The sequence below is a fragment of the Podarcis bocagei genome (assembly GCF_964188305.1).
Source record: "Podarcis bocagei genome assembly, chromosome: 9".
NCBI classification, from domain to species: Eukaryota; Metazoa; Chordata; class Lepidosauria; order Squamata; family Lacertidae; genus Podarcis; species Podarcis bocagei.
The window spans coordinates 24,318,419-24,340,143 of NC_138134.1; the positions used below are offsets into that span (position 1 = coordinate 24,318,419).

The following is a 21,725-nucleotide window of genomic DNA, read 5'->3' on the forward strand; positions in this document are numbered from 1 at the left end:
GCTCTTTCGCAGGTCCCATTAATTTTAGTGGAATTTGTGCAGGTGAACTTTCAAGCAGAATAATCAGCTAAAGAAAGAGAAGATGCATTCGGATTTTCTACCCCAGGAACCATTTTATCTTTGTATCTCTCACTCATCCTAAAGCAGCAAAATATGGATGTCATAAGAAAAGTACATGCTGGAAGTGTATTTCCTTGTTCCTTCATAATTACTTTTTATTATTGGGTTGGTGTTTTTAAAATGTATCTCTGTTTTCCTTTAGGGAGTGGGTGGGGGTGAGGAGAGGTGATAATTTGTATCTTAAGAGCACTATCATTTAAGAAATAGAAAACGATGAGAAAACCTTCCCCCTTCTTATAACAGCGGCAGTCATTTTATAGCACAATTGCCGCTAGACCAAATATGTGGCAGACAAAGGAGTGAAGCTCCTGAAGGGGGAAATATACTCTCAAGCTCTGGAAATGCTCCATCATCAATAAAAATCATTACGGCTTGGGAAACAACTACTAAAAAAAAAAAATTTATTAAATTAATTAATATATTATTTACATTCAGCTGCTTTTAATAAATTGAAGTCAGCCCTATTACCTTACTCCCTGGTAAGTTTGTATACTTCTGGGAGTCACAAAATCATAGAACTGTAGAGGTGGGAGGGACCCTGAGGGTCATCTAGTCCAACCCCCTGCAATGCAGAAATCTTGTCCACAGCCGGTCCTGGGTGGGCTTGAAACACCAACCTTCTGATTAACAGCCAGACACACTGACCTATCATGGAGAGTAAAGGGCCAGTGTGTGTGTGTCCCCCCACCCCCATGAATCATAATGGCCAGATCCCCAAATTTATTTCTTATAAAAATAAAGCTACTATCTTTTGTAGAACCTGAGATATGAGGCAAAATGTGCAGGCAATTCTCTCTCTTTTTTTTGTAGGCAATAGCCTGCTCTCCCACTTCACTTCGCTCCTACCCTGGAATTTTTTTCTGTGGTTGCACTTGCTGAGGGTAAACTCCATTGAACATTAGGAGATTTTTCCTCAGTAAACATAGGATTGCACTGAAAATATTTTCCCCGGTGAAAAGCAAGATAAAGTTGTGGAGCTCCCTTTCACAGGCATGGCAAAACCAGCTATGGAGGTTATCTCAAACTCAAGAAGTGTATCCATGGTTATTGGGTTATGCACCCATCAGTTCAGGGTTGAAAGAAGCATAATGAAGAGCTGGAATAAAAATAATCAGATTCAACCAATACAGGGTGCTCACTATACTTCAGGTATCATACAAGTAGGGCCCTTGCTTAGCAATCTTTAGTTATATCCTAAAGTTATACTCCTTGTTATCAACCTTTAGTTATATCCTGCCCCCACCCCAACACCAGCTCTCCTTTCCTTTTTTCCTTATTGGCTATACTGTTCAGAAGTGTTCCATTTAATTCTTCCCTTGCTGCTTTAAAAGCCCTAAAAGGCCTCAGCCTGGTATACCTGAAGGAGCATCTCCACCCCTATTGTTCAGCCTGGACACTGAGGTCCTCCTCCGAGTGTCTTCTGCTCGTTCCCTCACTGCAAGAAGCGAAGTTACAGGGAACGAGGCAGAGGGCCTTCCCGGTAGTGGCACCCACCCTATAGAATGGCCTCCCTTCAGATATCAAGGAGCTTAAGAACTATATAACTTTTAGAAGACATCTGAAGGCTGGGGAAACCAGCTAGATGGGGCAAGGTATAAATAATAAAATTATTATTAGACCTAGCAAAGTCTTTAGAACTGAATAATACGTTACACAGAAACGAAGAAAGATAGCGTGTGAGTGGCCTGCAAAGTCTTATTTCCTTACTTCTGCTATAAATAATGTGTGGATTAGTGGATTCCAGAGTAGGAATGACTGCTGGAAGGAGCGAAGAAAGACAAAATGCCACAGTACACCTGCATCAGCACAAGCAAACGCCTGCATCTGCCACGACTGCAACAAAACTTGTCTCTACCATATCAGTCTCTACAGCCACAGCAGGCACTGTAACTTAATGATGGAGTGCTTCCAAGTGCTTGAGAATATATTTTCCCCTCAGGAGCTTCACTCCTTTTTCTGCCACATATTTGGTCTAGCAGCAATTGTGCTATAAAATGACTTAAGACCAGTGCTTTTTTCCCTTTAAAAATGTTTAGGGGTACTCTCATTTTGACTCAAGAAAACCACCAATTTATAGTTCAAATCTGGAAAAATAAACACAGTAAATAGACAAAAGTACGAAGATTCACAAAATGTTTAGGGGGTATGCGTCACCCCGCCCCCCGAAAAAAGCACTACCCAAGACATGCCAACCAGTGAATTATACCTACAGACAGACCTGTAAGCATCAACTGACACTTGCAACTCACAGGCCTCACTGCCATTGTACACCAAAATGTTCAGCTACCCTCCCTGGCCCGCCCCACCCCTCTTTGAAGAAAGGTAGCACTTAATTGGCACCAAAGAGCTGAATAATTGGACATACATTTCATGTGAAAAGTAAACTCTTTAAAAGGTATTTGGAACAGGCAAATGGAAAATTTAGCATTTCTTTCTTGAAATAGCTGGATGAATCATACTCAGCTAGCAGAGAGGAGACTGTTAATTATTTTTATTTTGTAAATTACAGGGAAATTTACCACAAGATTTTGTCTCTCTGCCTGTCATCTAATGTGTGAAAATCTACAGGAAATGCACGCTCAAAGAAAAGGATACATGCTGATTTTTTTATATATATAAATATGAGATTGTCAAATCCAGACAGACGTTTTCAAAATAGAGGTATTTTTTCCAACAGGGGAGAGATAAAATATATTAAAGAAGATAGATATGTACTGTATATGAAACAGAACTATGACTCATTTGCTGTGTGGCTTTGGTCAAGGTTTCATATTGTATCTCAGAAGAAACAAATAAACCATTGAAATTAAGCTCAGAAAAATCAGAAGACTCAATTAAAAAAAAACTTTTTAGATAAAGCAGTAGAATGCTTCAAAAGCAATGCACAAAAATCAACACTACCATGAGCAAGAAATTTATTTGAATAGCATTTTAGATTTTATCTTACTCATGGGCTCTAGATTCTGTATTTAATCACCATTCAGCCCCACTATTTAACCCCACCCGAGAAGTATTTTTTGTGAAAGTGAGGGTGAGGGGGGCAAGCGCCATCTTCAAATATCTCAAGGGCTGTCACATGGAAGAGGGAACAAGCTTGTTTTCTCCTGCTCTGGAGGGAAAGACTCAAACCAATGGATTCAAGTTACAAGAACAGAGATTCCAACTAAACCTCAGGAAGAACTTTCTGACAGTATGAGCTGTTTTACAGTGGACCCCCTTGGAAGGTGCTAGACTCTCCTACCTTGGAGGATTTTAAGCAGAGGTTGGATGGCCACCTGTCATGGATGCTTTAGTTGAGATTCCTGCATTACAGGGGTTTGGCCTACAATCCTGTGTCATCTGCTGGCTGGAATATCCACAACACAGTGATCCTGACTGCTTCAACATGCATGCACCCAATCTGTACTCCAGATTACTGAGTTCAATCCATGTGCTGGCTTTCAAATTCACCACACAAATGTCTGTGCATGTGTGCAGCGTAACGTGGGAACAGCTCCAACTTTCCCAAAGGATGGGGAAATCCGCAAGGGAACTAGCTGTTGTTGATGGCACCTGAGAGAATGCAGCCCCGTTTCGCTACCGAAGGAAACCTTTAGGCACCCAAGGGCACAGACTCTGCTAGAGATTTCACATAATTCTTCTGTCGTATTTCACATAATGCAGCCCAGGCATCAAGGCACTGATGTTCAAATGGACATCAAATTACTTGTGCTTATGAAGAACTATTATCTTGCTACCTCATTATTACACTCTGAGGCCCATATGTATCCATTAACCATGCCTTTGTTCTCTTCCACCAATTCCTTAAATTCCGGCTCATAAAAGAGGCTCATTTAACCCCCTGTCTCTTACTCTTCCTTCATCCTTCTAACCTTTGGAGCATCAAGCCTGCAACATTTCTACCTGCAGTTTCCTTCTTGCTGTTCCTTCATAACTTTCAGACTATGAGCCTTTGGGAGATCCATTTGTCATCTTTTTTATCTACAACACTATTTTACCCATCCTATGACTGTTCCGACAGGCTGACCTGCACCTCTAAATAAAGATGCCTTCTTATAGCATGGCTATTGTGCTGCTTCCCCATCCACAAGCTGCTGCAAATATTGATAAAGGCTTATGAATGAAGCTACAGTGGTGCCCCGCAAGACGAATGCCTCACAAGACGGAAAACTCGCTAGACGAAAGAGTTTTCCGTTTTGGAGGTGCTTCGCAAAACGAATTTCCTATGGGCTTGCTTCGCAAGACGACAATGTCTTGCGAGTTCCTGTGGGTTTTTTTTCCTCCCCCCTTTTTCTAAGCCACTAAGCCGCTTATCAGCTGATCCGATCAGCAGATAAGCCGCTAAAAGCCGCTAATAGTGCTAATAGTGCTAATCCGCTAATTCTTCAATGGGCTTGCTTCGCAAGACGAAAAAACCGCTAGACGAAGAGAATCACAGAATGGATTCTTTTCGTCTTGCGAGGCACCACTGTACTGATAGAAATGTTATGTGTCAAAGGAAGCTGTGTGTGTTCATCTACAATGCACTGGTGGGGGGGGGGACTTTTCGTAATCAGCAAGTGTTTGAAGTGAAATAACAAAATGCCTCTATGCATGGTATTTTTATTTGATTTTATCATGTATTTTGTTCTGACTGACATATATTAGCAATAAGGACCTTGCTGGTGGGACCTACAGTTGTCTTAATATTTGCATTAAGCCAAGCTCTTGGGGGAACTTTCTTCTATGAGGTCCTATTAAATGTTCTCATTAATCAATTTCTGTAAGTTCTCTTTCAATATCACCTGAGAACCAGAAACGAAGCATTAAACCTGCATGTTCTCAATCAGTGTTTCCCAACCTCGTTCCAACCGTGGTCCCCTTCTGACCTGGTTTCCTTCCTGTGGCCCTATCCACCAGCAGAACAGACTTTTGCTGGGGATCTCCTTCTCACTGCAAACCCTGCAGAGCATATCAGGGAGGAGTTTTCTACTTTCAGGGAGATTTTCACATTTAGATACAGACACAAACCTACAGCCCAGGGAAAGCTTTTCCATTTGCTTGTGCTGATTTTTATCAAGTTTTTCTTAGTTAACTGACAGATTGTGACTGGATGGAACTCATCACCACCCATGCATTGGGACTTGACAGATGCGTGACAAGCCTTTTTACTGCTTGCCTTGGGCTGCCAACAGGTGGTTTCAAAGACATATACCTTAAATCAGGAAGGTTAATCAATCTTCTTCTAAAAAAGTAAAATAAAAAGTTTTCCTGTCTTCCTATCTCCCCAACTGATCCTTTGTCCTCTGGAGATGGGAGTGCATTTTAAAGCTGTCATGGGCGTTGGGTTTATATTTTGTTATTACATCAGATAACTGTTAATTATTCAATCCTGATTTGATCGAGATTTTACTTCCAATTCTGTTTAGTGGGTTCTAAGTTGTGAAGACCTCACATAGCACAAACAGTATTTGAACATGCGGTCAGTGCTTCACCTAATTTTATGTGTGGCCTTCATGCTGCCGTAGGGTTATGGAGAACGCTGCCAGAAACTGTAAATTGCAAATACACACACTTAGAATGAACCTACTTTCCTAACAGCGTGACATTTTTCATAGTAATAGGGTCAGCAGAAGGAAGGAAAGATGATGAAACAAGAAAAATTAAAAGAGTTTGAACTGCAACACCTGTAGTCATGTCGCTTTCTAATTCTTACCTGAAGGGTTTTGACTTTGCCTAGGATGTTTTCTTGTGACATTGCTTGAAGAGACTCTTCACTCTCTGTTCGCCCATCAGGTATAAAAATACTCTCATGGGAAAAGGCCCGTGTTCCCATACTATGATTGGAAGACCTGAAGCACAACACATAGAGGATTTTATTTTGTAAAAGCATCTCTGCCATTTTTCATTTCACTGCTTCCCCAAATTAATGTATGTATTTAAAACTGTGTCCTAACTGGTTTTGAAGGTTCATGGGGGGAGGTAAAATATTTAATTTGCATTCTATTCATAACTTTTCTTCCACAGCTTACATTTTCCACAAGTACCATTTGGTGAATATGAAAAAGGCCAATGAGCATGATATATGTCTGTAGTATACAAATCATGGCACAAAAAATACGAGGAATTACCGGTACTACATACTAGTTTTTAGGCACATGTGATGGTACCTTACTAGATCATACTAAGAGCAGACCCACTGAAATTGATGAATATCAGTTAGTTATTACTTTAGTTTCAAATACAGAGACTAATAAATAAGCTCAGGTCAACCCTGAATTTGTTTTGTCCAAGTCTATCAGTGAGGCATTTTCTTGAATTAAAAAGTTTTAATTTGGACTTTGATCACTCAAAATTCATTCCATATGCCATTGTATACTCATTCTAATATCAGTTTATGGACAGTTAATATGGTCCAATGCCTCTACACTCACAATGTCTGTGCTGGCAGTGGAATTGTTCAATCCACTGACATTGAAGAAGAGTTTGGATTTGATATCCCACTTTATCACTACCTGAAGGAGTCTCAAAGCGGCTAACATTCTCCTTTCCCTTCCTCCCCCACAACAAACACTCTGTGAGGTGAGTGAGGCTGAGAGACTTCAAAGAAGTGTGACTAGCCCAAGGTCACCCAGCAGCTGCATGTGGAGGAGCGGGGAAGCGAACTCGGTTCACCAGATTACGAGTCCACCGCTCTTAACCACTACACCACACTCATGGCAGCTGAGCAGACACATGGTTGCTCAAAGCAAGCAGAGCCCTGCCCATCAGCCGACAGCGGCTCCGCTTATTCCCAAAGAGACTGTATATAGGATGTATGAATCAGCCATATGTTATCCTGCACCACTAGTCACACATTAATCCACATGAGTGGTAAAATATATATAATCAAGGGCAATTTACCATTTGTTTTTGAATGCTTGATTTCCTTGAAATGAAATTATGAAGCAAAACAGAGCAAAAGTCAATGGGAATGAAGATTTCAAAGGCTTTCCAATTCCCAGTTATAGGAGAGATGAAAATTTCTTCTTGCTGTTATATAATTACGATATGAAAAGCTTTTGTCTTTGAAAACTTAGTAAACCATTAATAAGAGCCTTTGGAACAAATGCAAATTGACTGAATCATTTCCCCCCCAAAAATATAAATCAAAGCAGAAGCAAGGCATTATATATAATATAAAATGCATTTAGTTGTACCAGACAGAGGCCATGTCCGCAGAGTTAAGAACTCTCTTGAGCTGGACTTGGCTAGTAAGCTTTAAAATAGTTCAGTACATCATGCTATCACAATTTTTGAGAGCTACAAGAAGCACTGGACACCTTCATAAGGCTTGGCAGTTTCTGCTTGAGACACTAAATAAATGTTTACTGCTGAAGTCTACCAGTCATTGAGCATAATCAAGCAAATGCAAAACATGTTGATGTCTTACTTATTTCAGCAGGGGAGGTTTAAGCACTTGCCTGGTTTTGCCACTAGAATCAACAAGCCTTAAAAGTGCTCAAAACTTCACTAGGATCATACCCAGTGTTGAGAATAACTCAGAGTTGCAGAGAATTCAAGACACAAGGGAATAAAATGCTATGTGTCAATAAAGACAACACAATGTACCGTATTTTTCGCTCTATAAGACGCACCAGACCACAAGACGCACCTAGTTTTTGGAGGAGGAAAACAAGAAAAAAAATATTCTGAATCCCAGAAGCCAGAACAGCAAGAGGGATCGCTGTGCAGTGAAAGCAGCGATCCCTCTTGCTGTTCTGGCTTCTGGGATAGCTTCGCAGCCTGGATTTGCTCCATAAGATGCATGCACATTTCCCCTTACTTTTTAGGAGGGGAAAAGTGAGCTTTATGGAGGAAAAATACGGTATTTTAGTACATATTGCACTATACATGCATGTAGAAAAGGACTTCATTTTAGAAACCTTATCTTCATCTAAAGAATCTCAGTTTGAAAACAGATGGGATAATAATTTAGACATAATTTATTAATATCGTATCAGATTCCAGAGGGGATAGCCATGACAGTCTGTTGCAGCAAGAACAACAAAGAATATTGCGGCACCTTAAAGAGTAACTAGTTTTTTAAGGCATAAGCTTTCATCCTACCTCCCCCCCACCCCCACCCCAAAAAGCTGTGTGTGGAGAATTGCCTGACAGTGCCAGAACTTTCTTTGAAGTTTTCTCCACAGTTCTTCAAACAGCTAAACAGTCAATCCGCTATTTGGCTTAAAAGCAGCTTGCCTTTTCGGCTGCCTTTCTTGCAGCGGTGGAGATGTCAAAGAAAATCCTGGTTGTGTGTGCAGTTCCACAAGTGACTTATCTGGATCACAAATTCCAATTATAGACTTCATAGTGGCACTTCCTGATCTATTTGTAAAGAAAACACATCAACATCTGACCTACTGCCTGCAACCCTAGTACACTGATCTAGTGTGCAAGTATTACATAAAAGTAAGGAGCACTATTAGAGGCCAGAAGTACAGTTATAACATAGGAAAATTCACTTTATCGGTTTAATTAGAGATCTGTGGTGCCATTCCAGCAGGTAACTTTGGTGGCAGCAGTGCCTAATGAGTTTTTAAACTACATGGGGTAATGTCTGGAGAGTATTATGTCTCTGAACAACCAATGATACTATACACAGGTGGCCAATGTTATAAATATTTGTTTTAAAATGTGTAACCCACCGGTTTTTATAAAATAACACTCAAAACTATTAATAAAATACAGAAAACAAAACAAAAACTGTTCAAATAAAAAACCAAAAAACCTCAACATGAAACGGGGAAAGAACTTTTTGAGCCCAGTGGTTTGTTTGTGTCCAGTTAAGAGAAGATGACAATTCAAAAAATAAATAAATCATTTGCTCTTCTACACATTTAATTCTCCAGTACATTCTAGATACATTCCATCTTTAATCTTTCAACGATTCTATGATTGTGTCCTTTCCTCTTATGATACTTTATGGCTATATCCGCTACATATCCTGGCGGGTATTTCTATATGTGGGTATGTTTATGGTTCACCTACAGTGACAGGAATATATTTCCAAGAATAGTGATTTATCTATATTGCGTCCTTGCTGTGCTCCTGCACAATTCTAAGACCATTATCATCTTTTGGAAACCTCAAGCTGCCACATATTTTTAGGAGTGTAGAAACCTGCCTCCCACTCCCTTATTGAGGCATTCGCAAATAGCAACAAGAAAATGAAAAAGAATGAGAGTAACATTCTGCAGTGTGCTCGCACCCATATGCCTTCTTGTTTTTACCCCCTCCAGAGAAAATAATTCCAAAATAATATCACTTTTCGGGTGCCAAATTATTGGGGTTTGGGTTTTTTTAAAAGAAAAATCCTAGCAATGAATAAAGCATTGCTTGGAGCAAGGTCCTACTGTGCACCGAACAATCCTTTTACTAAAACGGCATGATAATACTATGACAACAGTTGCCATGATACATGTGAGTGACTCTTCAGATACTTGCGATCACTGCATCCAAGGCTGAGCTCATATTGGTGTTTTTATCAGAAATCTGACTGTGAATTACAGTGGTGGAATGGCCGCTTGCCTCTGTCTGTGGGGTGGCGACAGTTGCAGTTCAGCCTGAGTCGTGACAACAAACGTCCACCCAAGATCAGAGCAACCAGGGGAGAAGAAGAAGAGTTTGGATTTGATATCCCGCTTTATCACTACCCTAAGGAGTCTCAAAGCGGCTAACATTCTCCTTTCCCTTCCTCCCCCACAACAAACACTCTGTGAGGTGAGTGGGGCTGAGAGACTTCAGAGAAGTGTGACTAGCCCAAGGTCACCCAACAGCTGCATGTGGAGGAGCAGAGATGCGAACCCAGTTCACCCGATTACGAGTCTACCGCTCTTAACCACTACACCACACTGGGAGGACGTCATTTCCTCCTCCTATGAACCCCAATGATTTCTGAGAGCTCGCCCACAATTCTAGCCAATTGCGGGTGAGCTTGGGGGTGTGGCTTGGTGAGTGGACTGAGTGCAACCCTTGCTCCCTGGATTCACTCTTGTCTGCTCTCTGGACATAAAAGTAAGCTGCGTCCTGGCATTTCTCTCAGTTAGAGCTTGGAGGGTCCAATTCGAGTGGTGGATAGGGCTTAGGGTTGGATCCTTGAGTCTGGTTAGACGGCACAGTTGGAATCCTGACAGTCCAGGGAATCAAGGTATCCCATTGAAAGCATCCACAGTGGAGGCGCTTCTGTTCACATGCCCAGAAGGGGCCTGACAGGCCATAGCTCCACCTAGGTGATCTCAGGCAGGGTCACCCTGATTTGGTGTGTTCCATAGGGTGATCCGTTATGCCTTAGTTAACCATGACAAGATAATCAACCAGCAGTTGGGTTGGTTGATTCACGATACACACCCAATGCTTGCACCAAAACTTGTGCAATTGTTACAGTTTTGGCTTGTTTAAATCCTGTGTTTATTGCAGTCTGGGGCTCACCAGCTATGGCTCCGCTGTGCCTTGGGCCTGCAATGCACATCAGAACTGAAACATGCACTATCTGCAAGAGGCTTAACTACCATGAGAACGATGCAATGCAAGATGCTAAAGGGAAGAAGTAAGCACTCCAAGAAATAAACACCAAAATGTATTCTCAATCATGTTAAACGGCACCTGTAATTTCACCATTTTCTATGCTTGTAGTATTTGAGTTACGCGTTTGCTGGTTCCTTCATTGACTACCTTGGCCTAACTGGTGAATCACTTCCCAGCATCAGTGATCAAGAGAGCAGCTGGAGATTGTTTATTGCAGCTTCAACCTTTACAAACATACTGTGGGATGAGGAATAGTTTATGCAACCCAATTTCACAGTTGGAAATATCCTTCCTTATGCAAAATCTTATGTTATAATAAAAAAGGCTGAAACTTTTTAATGATATCATACATTCTGCATCAGCGCCTTCCAGAAATGCTAGCTTTGAGAAAATAAGATACTTGCCTGCAGAAAAAAATGTGCTTATAATCTCTTTTGTATTTTCAGAGGCAAGATTGGAGTCAGCTCATATCTGGATTATTGCAGATATGTCCAACCCCTCTGAGATATAACTGATTAGAGCCAGGATGGAGAACATCTTCCAGATGTTATTGGACTCCAGTTTCTATCATCCTTGATCATTATGGCTGGGGCTGATGGAAGTGGAGTCCAATAACATCAGGGAGGGCCACAGACTCCTCCCCATTGGATTAGAGTGTTAGACTTGGACTGCATAGATCTGAATGTGAATCCCCTCTCAGCCATGAGCCTCATTTGGTGGTCAAGTGTCAAGTTCTTCTCCCTAACCTATCTCACAAGATGGCTGGGAGCATAAAGAGAGATATGTTTCAGACATGCTGCACTCAGAAAAGCAGAATACAATTGTGACAAATAATTAAAAGCACCTGAGTGCTTTTGAGAAGAAAGGCAAGAAAGGGGAAATGTGCAGCTCCAGATAAATAGCATGTACAGTATTAGGCTTAATATTATACTTAGATATAAGGACAAAAGCAATTTGTTAAATATTTCTTTAACAAATTTAAAGAATTTAAATTTAGATTTAGATTATTAATTTTGAATTCACAGACGCAACGGGCTTTGTATGGCTCCCAGTCAACATGGTGGATGTATCAAGCTGAGAGTTCCCACAAGCAGATTTGGCAGCCAGTCACTTCAAAGTTAAGCATCAAGTACCCTTGCTTTTAATAATAATAAAAAATGAATGTCTAAATTTACATGCCTAAATCCTCTGTAACTAAGAGATCTGAAACAAACATTCCTCAGTATGGAAACCACTGAATTAATTCCAATTCAGACCCCAGATCTTCCAAAGTTTGGGCCTGCTCAGTTAAGCCACTTTCTCAGACTTCTCAACCTAGTTCTTTACACCATCTGAATTTATTTGATATTGGTGGCATCAGGAACCAGAAGGGCTCTGTTAGACCCAATGTTCCAGGAACCCTTGGAAGCCCAGTTCCCATTACTTTTGACACCACACTAGGAATGTCAGGAGACCTGGAAAGTTCAGGTTCCTAGTACTTAAACATTGCTAAACTGGTGCTCTGTCCACCACCGCTGACCCTGTGGACAAATAAGAAAGTGAAGTGGGCTGTAGCAGAGAATAGGGGGGAGAAAATCGATTCAGTTTGCTTTGAAACCCAAATCAAATCGACACTTTCCTAAACAATATGAGAACAGAAACTCAGGCATCCTTTGAAATTCACACTTATCCGGATTTTGCAATGCAGTTATCCAACTAAATGCTGACAAGAATGCATATATTGGGGGGAAATGTGCATTTAAATGAATGTATCAATGAAAATGTCATTTAAAAATGCATTGTATTAGGCTTACATTGCTTGCAATAATGTCTACATTAGCCCAAACGACGTACTAAAATGTGTTTATGGGGGGTAGGGGTTCACGCTAAAATGTTGAATAATTTTCATGAGGACTTTTCAAATAAAATAAATCACAAATTGCTACAGAAATGTTGAGAATTGGATTTGAGATTGGAAAAAAATAGAACCCAAGAGAATAAAAATGTACAGATCCATCCATCTCTAATGGAGGAAGGTGGCAACAGAAGAAGCCTATTCTGCTGCACATCTGAGGTGCAAAGGAGCTGAGATTCAGAATGAGTTTGAAAACAGAATGATTTCCTTCCCATTTCAGGGATGGGAATAAATTGTTCTACCTGAGCTCATTTCAAACTGAGCAAGAGTAAGGGGAGAAACTCACCCATCATTACTTACAATTTCTTTCCTCATGCAAGTTCTGAACATTTATGTATTTATTTAAGACAGTGTATAAATGTCTAAATGGTTTCATGCATGAAGTGCCTGCTGTGAGTGTAGGGGGAGAGGAGCTGTCTCCAAGTATATCTTTTGTAAAACACCTATATAGTTATAGGGCTGCCAGTTAATTTTATAGTAATATTTTAACAAACACCTTATAATATTCAGTGATTAGAATACAGGGATGCAAAAACTGCAATCCTGAAATCAGTCCCTTGGGAGTCATCAAATTACAGAAGCACTTACTCCAAAAGAACTGCACCGAAGTGATAGCTGACAAAATGTAAAACAGTCGTGCTTGATTCAAATAAGAATTCTCAGTATAGCTACCATTTTTCTTCCAGGCAGGCTCAGGACAAAAGGTGCAGCAGCAGTGGCAAAATACATAAGATTCATTACCTCAGACCACTGTTTGTCTCTTCATCAGAAGACAGTCCATTGCAGACATTTCCAAAGGAACTGCTTGGTTTCAGCTTGGTGTCCTCTTGGTCTGGGGTCGCCTCCCGTTTTTTCCTCCTACCAAAAAACTTCTTAAAAGGCTGGAATTTGCTTGCTTTTTTCTTGTCTGCAGAGAACGAGACAAATGCACACAGGAGCTTATCAACACTGCACCTCTGAGCACCCTTGGGTGAACGGAAAGGCAGTTAGTTAAGCACTTGCCAAGGAAGAATGAGGCCAAAGAGCAGTCAAAAGTCTAAGTAAACGTTGTGCTTGGAATTTAAATGTGTGCCTTCCACTTAACGCCGAGAAAGGTGCTGTATATCAAAAACAAGACTGGAGGCATTAAAACTGAAGGCCCTGCACTGCAAAAGCAAAATGGAAAGCATTAAAATATCTGGCTTCAAGTTTTAAAGATTCACACTTGAGTGTCAGGACCAGACTAATATTTAGAAGGCGGAAAAGCAGGATTATATGCACCAACCAGTATGCTGCAACACTGTGGGTTTGACAGTAGAATTATTATTTTTGTTGCTGAAGGAATATTACCTGCAACAGATACTAAGCATCAGAGTATGGAAGGGGGAGTTGCAACTAATTTATTATTTAAATTTCCAGAGGGGTAGCCATATTAGTCTCTTGCAGCAAAAGCAAGAAAAGTATTGTGGCATCTTAGTAGGCTAGTGCGTTAGGTTTTGTCAACTAAAGGCCATTTCATCCTGAGTTGCAGGTGCATATATACATTGGGGGAAGGGGTAAACAGCAAGGTCAGAAGGAAATTAAATTCAGAAAAGTACAGGCTGTGACCGTAACCTTATTAACAATGGCCTATCACAGAAAAACAGTAATTAGAACACAGACATCCTGGCATTGGTAAGACAATTTACACCTGTGGTTTGATAAAAATCCATTGTGTGGATTCACAGACAGCATTGCGTCTGCCGAAATGGAATGCAGTCCGTGAAAGCTTATGCCATGATAAATTTGTCAGTCTGGAAGCTGCCACAAGGCTCATTGTTCTTAATATTTAAATAGGGATATCAGTCAGTATCACACAGATGGCTTGGCTAATGACAAGGTGGGGCAAAGATGGAAGGACTGGGCAAATATGTTGATTCAAGTATTGCTTGTTTGAGTCAAAGCTATTCCTCAGGTTTGCTTATGGGCACCTGGGAGGTAGCTTCCTCTTATCCCAAGGCAACTGCTGCCTCTCTGTGTTTATGGGCCATGATACCATTTACGCTGTAATGGCATTTTGGTAAATAAAGAACCACTCCCTAGTTAGAGAGTTGTACATTTAACTCAATTTAGACACCGGTGAGCCTAAGTTAGGGCTTGACAACTGTAGCAGCCCAGGATCTCAATTATGTCTCGGAGCACATATAGGACTGAGTCATTGGTTAAGTGCAGATGCTCAAACAAATCACATTGTTAACGTGGGAAAGTTTCCCTGCTTAAATGTGTGCAAAAGTGCAGGGATACTATGGCGAGCCTTGTAGTACACTACAGTATTCTGTAGCTGGCGTTGTTGCTTCAACTCTAATGGTTGATTAGCTCTGCACTGCTGCAGCTTTTGGTTGTTGCTTCCTGCTTTGTTTTGATGGAAGCCAATGGTTTAATCAATACCTTATCACAGTATTCATACTGATAAAGGCATTGTTTCCAAAAGGTTAATAAAGCATCCCCCACCTCCTCTTTTTGGGAGTTTTTTTAGGAAAGAGGGAAAGGGTTAGAAAGAAGATTGTGTTGATATTAAACAGAGAAACTATTATATGTAATTACACACACAAACAAACACAAACACACCCAACAAACACAAACATCACCCAACACACAGAGATGGCAACTTCAGAGTTTCTTACTCTGCGGTTTCATACATAAGTAACAACGAACTTTCTATTACAGTGCAGCAATCTGATCATCATGCAGTTAAACTGAGAACCCCTTTTGGGCTGGAGGAAGATTCCAGCCTCAAGCTTCCTCACCCCATTTCCCTGTTTCTGTCCAGTATTTCCTAGAAATGAACAGTCATTTTCTTAATATTAAAAAAGTGAGTCTAAATTTTATTTACAAATTAAAATGCATACTTAACAGCACACACCATACTTTTCAATACTTTGAAAACTCAGGAAAACTGTGAAGGAATAAATACTACAAAACGCGTAAACAACACCTGAAATAGAAACCATACATTTAAAATCTGAATGTGAAGAAAAAGCAGGAAGGACAAACATTTCTTTAAGATCTAGCAATGAGACTCCATAATGGCTTGGAAGAATCCCATTCTTACTCTGTAACACCTGCTGTAGATGGCCATAGAGAAGACCAATTTAGTAACCAGGTGGTTAATGTAGGGAAGCCTTATCATTGGATTAGACCCTTGACTTTTACCACATACAGTGGTGCCTCAGTTTTTGAATGTCTCCATTGACGAATGTTTCAGTTTTCAAATGCCGTAAACCCAGAAGGAAATGCTTCCGTTTTCGAACACGCTTCGGAAGTCAAACGGCTTCCGCTGAGTGTATATGTTTTTTTTCAATTTTCAATATTTTTTTCTCAGTTTTCTCTATTAAATTTGCAGACCGCCCTTTGTGCCTCAGTTTTGAAAAGTTTTGGAACTCGAACGGTCTTCCAGAATGGATTACGTTCGAAAACCAAGGTACCACTTTATTAGAATACATGGCTACAGAACTATCACACCATGGTTTCACTAATACTGACAAATGAGCGAATGTGTGGGTCTATGTTTCAGTGACGTCTTTATGACGTTTCCAGGTCATTTCCAGGTTCGGTGTGATGCGGTCACACACATATTGAAAAAGCGTTAGCCGGGGGGGGGGGTTGCCTGTATATTCTTTTAAAATACTTTCTATTTTAGTTCTGTAATTCAAAAAAAGAAGAAAAAAAGAATAACCCTACCAAAGAGAGAGGGAGAGAGAGAGAGAGAGAGAGAGAGAGAGAGAGAGAGAGAGAGAGAGAGCGCTTTATCCATAGCTGTCAACTTTTCCCTTTTCTTGCGAGGAATCCTATTTGGAATAAGGGAATTTCCCTTAAAAAAAGGGGAAAGTTGACAGCTATGCTTTATCCCATACCAATAAATTTATGCAATCTTTGTCTTGCTGGAGATAACTATTAAAGAAGCTGTCAATTCTGCATGGTGTGCTTGAAACCACTTTGTTAAGCCGGTTGTTGCTAATGGCCTGCCAAACAGGAGCTGAAGAGAATAACTCCACGGCTTTGCCAAATTTCTAATCAGATGCAGATGTGCAGTAACATTTACATCACTTGCTAGAGCATTGAAGACCGTACCACACCTTGCTATATTACTACTTGTTAAAGGGTTATTTGAATTTGCCTATAAAATTGCCCCCCCCAAAAAAGCACTAGCAATGAGAGCAGCTACAAGTGATAGACTGAGGAGAAGAATCTGGAAAACACTGCTGCCCAGGATGATGATAATGATAATGATGATGATGATGATGATGATGATGATGATGATGGTTGTTGTTGTTGTTGTTGTTGTTGTTGTTGTTGTTGTTGTTATTTGCCCACCAGTATCACAACTTTGAAGGAAACAGAGCCATGAGCTATGCAGTACCACAGCACAACAGCAGCAGATGGTATTCCGGATCTGTTCTTGCGTGGGCAACATAATCTGCCTATAAATCTCATTTTATTATTGTGAGCTGCTTTGAGAAACACTATGTTATACAAATATTGTAAACAAACACGGCAACAGCCTATATTTCAATTTCTTAAGCCAGTCATTTTCATTTTGCAAAGATCAAATAAATGCGATGGCAAGTACACCTGGGAAGTGTTGGGGTGCCAGAGTTTTGTGGGTGCAAAATTCAGGGTACTTCTGTGTTCAGCCCAGTTTAATCAAACCTTGATTTATTCTAACTTTTACTAAATCCAAGAATTATGGGTGCCCTTGCACCTTCTAAACTCTGCCACCCCAAAACGTAACTGGTGCACTTGTGTTAAACCATATTAACTGTCAGACATAAAAATCTTCGTTTAATTAAATTCAAGAAGGAAATGGAAATAGCATGAAACTAGATATAGTATTTTTCCATTTTTCTGTCTGACCCATAATCCCATTACTAAGCAATATTACAAAATAAAACATCTGATCTCGCAACAGATTGCAATTCCTGTGCCTCTAATACTGCATTACTCAAACACCAGGGACAAATTAATGAGAACATTACAGCTGAAATCACATTACCCTTCAAAATGACTGGCAATATTTTTTTAAACCCCCCCCCCCCATATAAATACATTTTTAAATACAAAATGAATTTAGAAGATTATAAGGTTCACATGTAACTTAAACCATGGATTAGGAACCCAATCACTGCATTTTTCCATCTATATTTGCGGCAACAACCAATAGCCAGCCAACTCGCAGCACCATCCGTGTATAAGACGCCCCCTAATTTTTGACATTCTTTTTTTAGGGAAAAAACCTAGTCTTATACATGGAAAAATACGGTATTAACTGGCTTTTTGTTCTCCCTCTTCCCTCTCCTCTGGGGTAACCAAAAGAAGCTTCTGCTTATATTTTAGATTAGGGGCCTTTGGCATCTTTCAGAGAGTCTGTTACTTAAATTTGCTTTGGGAAATGTGCAGGCTTTTGGCTCGTTTGTGGGGCGTTCCGAGGGTCGCCAGTTTTTCAAATGGGTATGTTGTGGCGATGTTAACAGTTCCTTACATTTCCAATGTGTCCCTGGGTCCCAAAAAGATTGGGGGACCCCTGTTCTACCACCCTATAAGCCTCAGCTGTGTGCCACACCCATGCCTTCAAAGAGAGATACTGTCCCCAGGAATACATCGCTTCTAAAAAATATATTTCCTGTAGAGATAACTTACCCAATGTCACCTCACAAGACTTAAAGACCAGAGAGCTGCAAAAAATTTCAGTGGTTCCCTCACTAAGAATGAGGGGATGTCAGAAGAGGCTCAAAGTTGTCTAGGTGATATGTGGCTGAAATTCTATAAGCGCACTCAAGTATTGACCAGAAAACAGGAAAAGTACCCAAGCTGTTTAATCTTCTCTATTTTGTGGATGTTACTATTGCTTCTGAAAATTATACAGATCCCTAGTGCAATTTGTTCTAGTAAACCTAATACCAACCAACACATACAATAGGAAAATAAATGGCTCACCAAGATTAAAACTGACTAACCTGAAACAATATTTGATTTATATAATTTTTACTATGTGCTTTCCACTCTCAAGCTAAGTGAATAAAAGCTCGGGGTCAAGGCCGACTTTCTATAGCCACTGAAGAACACAGGAAAAAAATAATTCAATGCAAATCAAAGAGGCCTTTAGAAGCAAATTCCATGACCTAAGGCTCCTGGCCTTCATATTTGACAAGCACGTTCCAATATTTTATGCAGTGTTCAATAAGCAACATGTTTTATCAATGCTTGCCATAAGAACTATAATATCTCCCCAATATATTCCTGCATTTTCAATAAAAAGTTCTGCCGTACTGCCATTTCCTCTGTCCCCATTACCTTTCACTGCCATATTTCACACCCACTCTTAGCCCTACTGTTGTCAAAAGGGAAGGGAAGAGCAAGGAATGGGTATGTGTGGGTGGTTGGGGATACAGAATTAACTTCATGAAGTCTACTCCTCTCTCTCATTCCTATATTTGCACATTTCTTTTAAATTGTCAGTCTTTCATATTTTTGCCTCATGACAACATTTGAGCAAATAATATAGCACCCTTAAAAACAACCAGTTGATTAAGCTCAGTTTTAATAATTTCATAATTTAATGATGAAAAACCATTTAATAAATGAATAAATGTATCAACCCATTACTTGAAGTAAACACTTCTCTGCACATATTGCTGGGTCATGGTTTATCAAACTATGGCTTATTTGATCGTCTGAACCCAGCAAGCTAACTTTGGCTTGTTTGTTGCCAACAAAAAACAATTTGAAGCTATTGTTTGTTATTGACCTACGAACCTTGATTTGTTTTATCTACAGCTTGGTGTTATGTGTGAATCCCAGATGCTTACCACTGAATCCCAGATGCTTACCAAGCAACAAATGCATAAGCAGCTGCAAAACAAGCTATAGTTAGTCTGACCATCAATGGGACCACTTGTGGTTAACCCATAGTTTTTTTAATAGATATGGCTTGGCTATATGTACAAGGCCTTTCCTCCTTCTGGAGGGGAGGTGTGAGCGGGAGACGATTCCTGCACCACGCAGGGGGCATTCTGCCCCCTGCCCCACTCACATGGCTGGCGCGCCACACCCCCGACTGAGCACCCAACCGGGGGGGGGGGCTTGGTGGGGGCGTGGTTTGCTGCTCAAATGCAGCTGCGCCAGCCATCCTGCCCATTCATTCACCTTTTGCCTTGAGTCACCCACCCACCACTCCCTGTTAGGCTTAGCTCTTCTCATGACCTTGCTATGGACCTATGGTTGGTCTCCCAAGTTGCCCAGGGGGCCTGGTAGGAATTTTTTCCAACTGGCAAATTGGCACCGGCCTTTTGGTTTTTTTCCCTTACCTTGTAGCAATTGTCACAACTTTCTTGATATTTGGCGGTTAGGCATTGGAATGTGTTGTTGGTGTGTGGAAGGGCAAAGTGTGGCCATCGCCTACCCTTTCAATTTTGGGTATTTCGTTAAAGGAATCCGGCGGCCGTGGATCCTGTCCGATGCCTGTGTGGCGGGGGGCCATGGCATGACCCTCGGTGACATCAGGGGAGAGCTTATAGTTGTATTAGCATCAACAGGCTCCCCCTGCTGGTGATTAACCCCTCTGCAGACTCACCCCTCTCCGAGTGGGTGGACTCAAATTTTTCGTGGTCCAATGCCTAAGCCAATACCTTCTCACATGCTGTAATCAATAAAGTTGTGGCCTTTTCTTGCCCATTAACCTTATACACTGTGTCCACGTGTCTTTATTCCCCCAAGCGGGGATCGGGTCCTCGAATCACAATCAGACTGCCTGTGTGTTTTATAAATGCAAAAAAAATGTTTAGTGTTGGGTAATCAAAAGTCACAGCAAATGTTTGGCTAAGTTTGATGGGAGTGGCATACCCAGAGCTGATCTAGGATAAGACGAAAACATGGTGCTGACATTAGAAAATCACTTCCCTACAGGCAGTGTAGGCTTGCGTGTTGCTTTTATGGACAGTAAATTAACTGTAGATTGTCTCCTTATGCATGATCCAACCTCCTAGTTTACTCTACCCACCCTCTGCACCCTCATCCCTTGGCTCAGACAAGGTGCAGCAGCCTTCAGCAGCACAGTCTAGCCAGAGAGCCGTGTAAAACATTAATAAAACAGCTGAATTTTCTCTGCTTATGTGTGGGAGTGTTCCAGCAGACAATATAACTGGGAGCCGGCATAGATTTTTCCTGCAGCAGTCATATGCCAGGCTGGTTCGCAATAAGTGAAAAATCCAGTTTTCAAAGGCATCCAGTTGCAACCATTTGTTTATGCAAACATTTCTGATATGCCAGCACTGAATACCAAAGATTTGTTAGAGGCAGATGTAATTCTACAGCTATGAACATCTATCTTAATTGTAAATCTCTGGAAAGAGAGAGTGAATGTTAACATTTATCGCAAGCAAAAATTCCATATACAATAAAATTATAATTTTAACTGCCCTTGTTTTTCTAGCTATCAAACAACATCAGATTACTGTCAAAGAGGTTGCCAGATTTCCCACAGCATGCTGGGAAAATCCCTTTATGTTCTGAATGGCTGCATTTTCCCTCATCTCTCTTTGTACACGCAAAGCTTTTTTTTATAAAAAAAAAGCCAAGAAGCCATGTAAGCAAAAGCGTTCAATAGGAAAACCTACTGAATTTAGAAATAGATTCACACAGCCATTTATTCAAAGGCAACGTTATTACAGTACTTACAGCTTAACTATGAAATATTAACTTAAGAATGGTAAAGTTGGAACTGTAATCATTTTGGTATAGATACTCTGAAACAACTTTGGTTAATATATTCATAAACGTTTATTGTTGCTTTATTTTTATGTAATAGTTGCATGTCATAGGCTTTTATTTAAACAAAGATATAGCTCAATGACACAAATAAAACAGCTTAGAGATGAAAATGAATAAAAATAAAAACTATGTTAAAAAATTAATAATGGTAAAGCAGGGCTCTTATTTTTCACGATAGTCCTACTTATTGAAAAATTGGTAAAATATCTACAGTGGCATCTCGGTTTTCGAATGCCTCAGTTTTCGAACGTTTCGGAACTCAAATGCTGAAAACTCAGAAGTGCCTCGTTTTTCGAATGTTTCGGAACTCGAATGGACTTCCAGAACACATTATGTTCAAAAACTGAGGTACCGCTGCATTGTGAACAATGTTTATATG

At 40.5% G+C, this 21,725-nt stretch overlaps 1 protein-coding gene across 4 annotated transcripts in view; it reads right to left on the reverse strand.

Annotated features, from left to right (window-relative positions):
- The window catches only part of CRACD (capping protein inhibiting regulator of actin dynamics), a 114,278-nt gene that overhangs the window by 31,537 nt on the left and 61,016 nt on the right, over positions 1-21,725 (reverse strand). For all 4 annotated transcript variants that reach the window (XM_081208654.1, XM_081208655.1, XM_081208656.1 and 1 more), the window contains 2 exons: positions 13,304-13,469; positions 5,816-5,951 (listed from right to left, as the gene is read on the reverse strand). In XM_081208654.1, coding sequence (XP_081064780.1) covers positions 5,816-5,935 — 120 coding nt within the window. In that variant the 5' untranslated portion in view covers positions 5,936-5,951; positions 13,304-13,469. The remainder of the gene's footprint in view (positions 1-5,815; positions 5,952-13,303; positions 13,470-21,725) is intronic.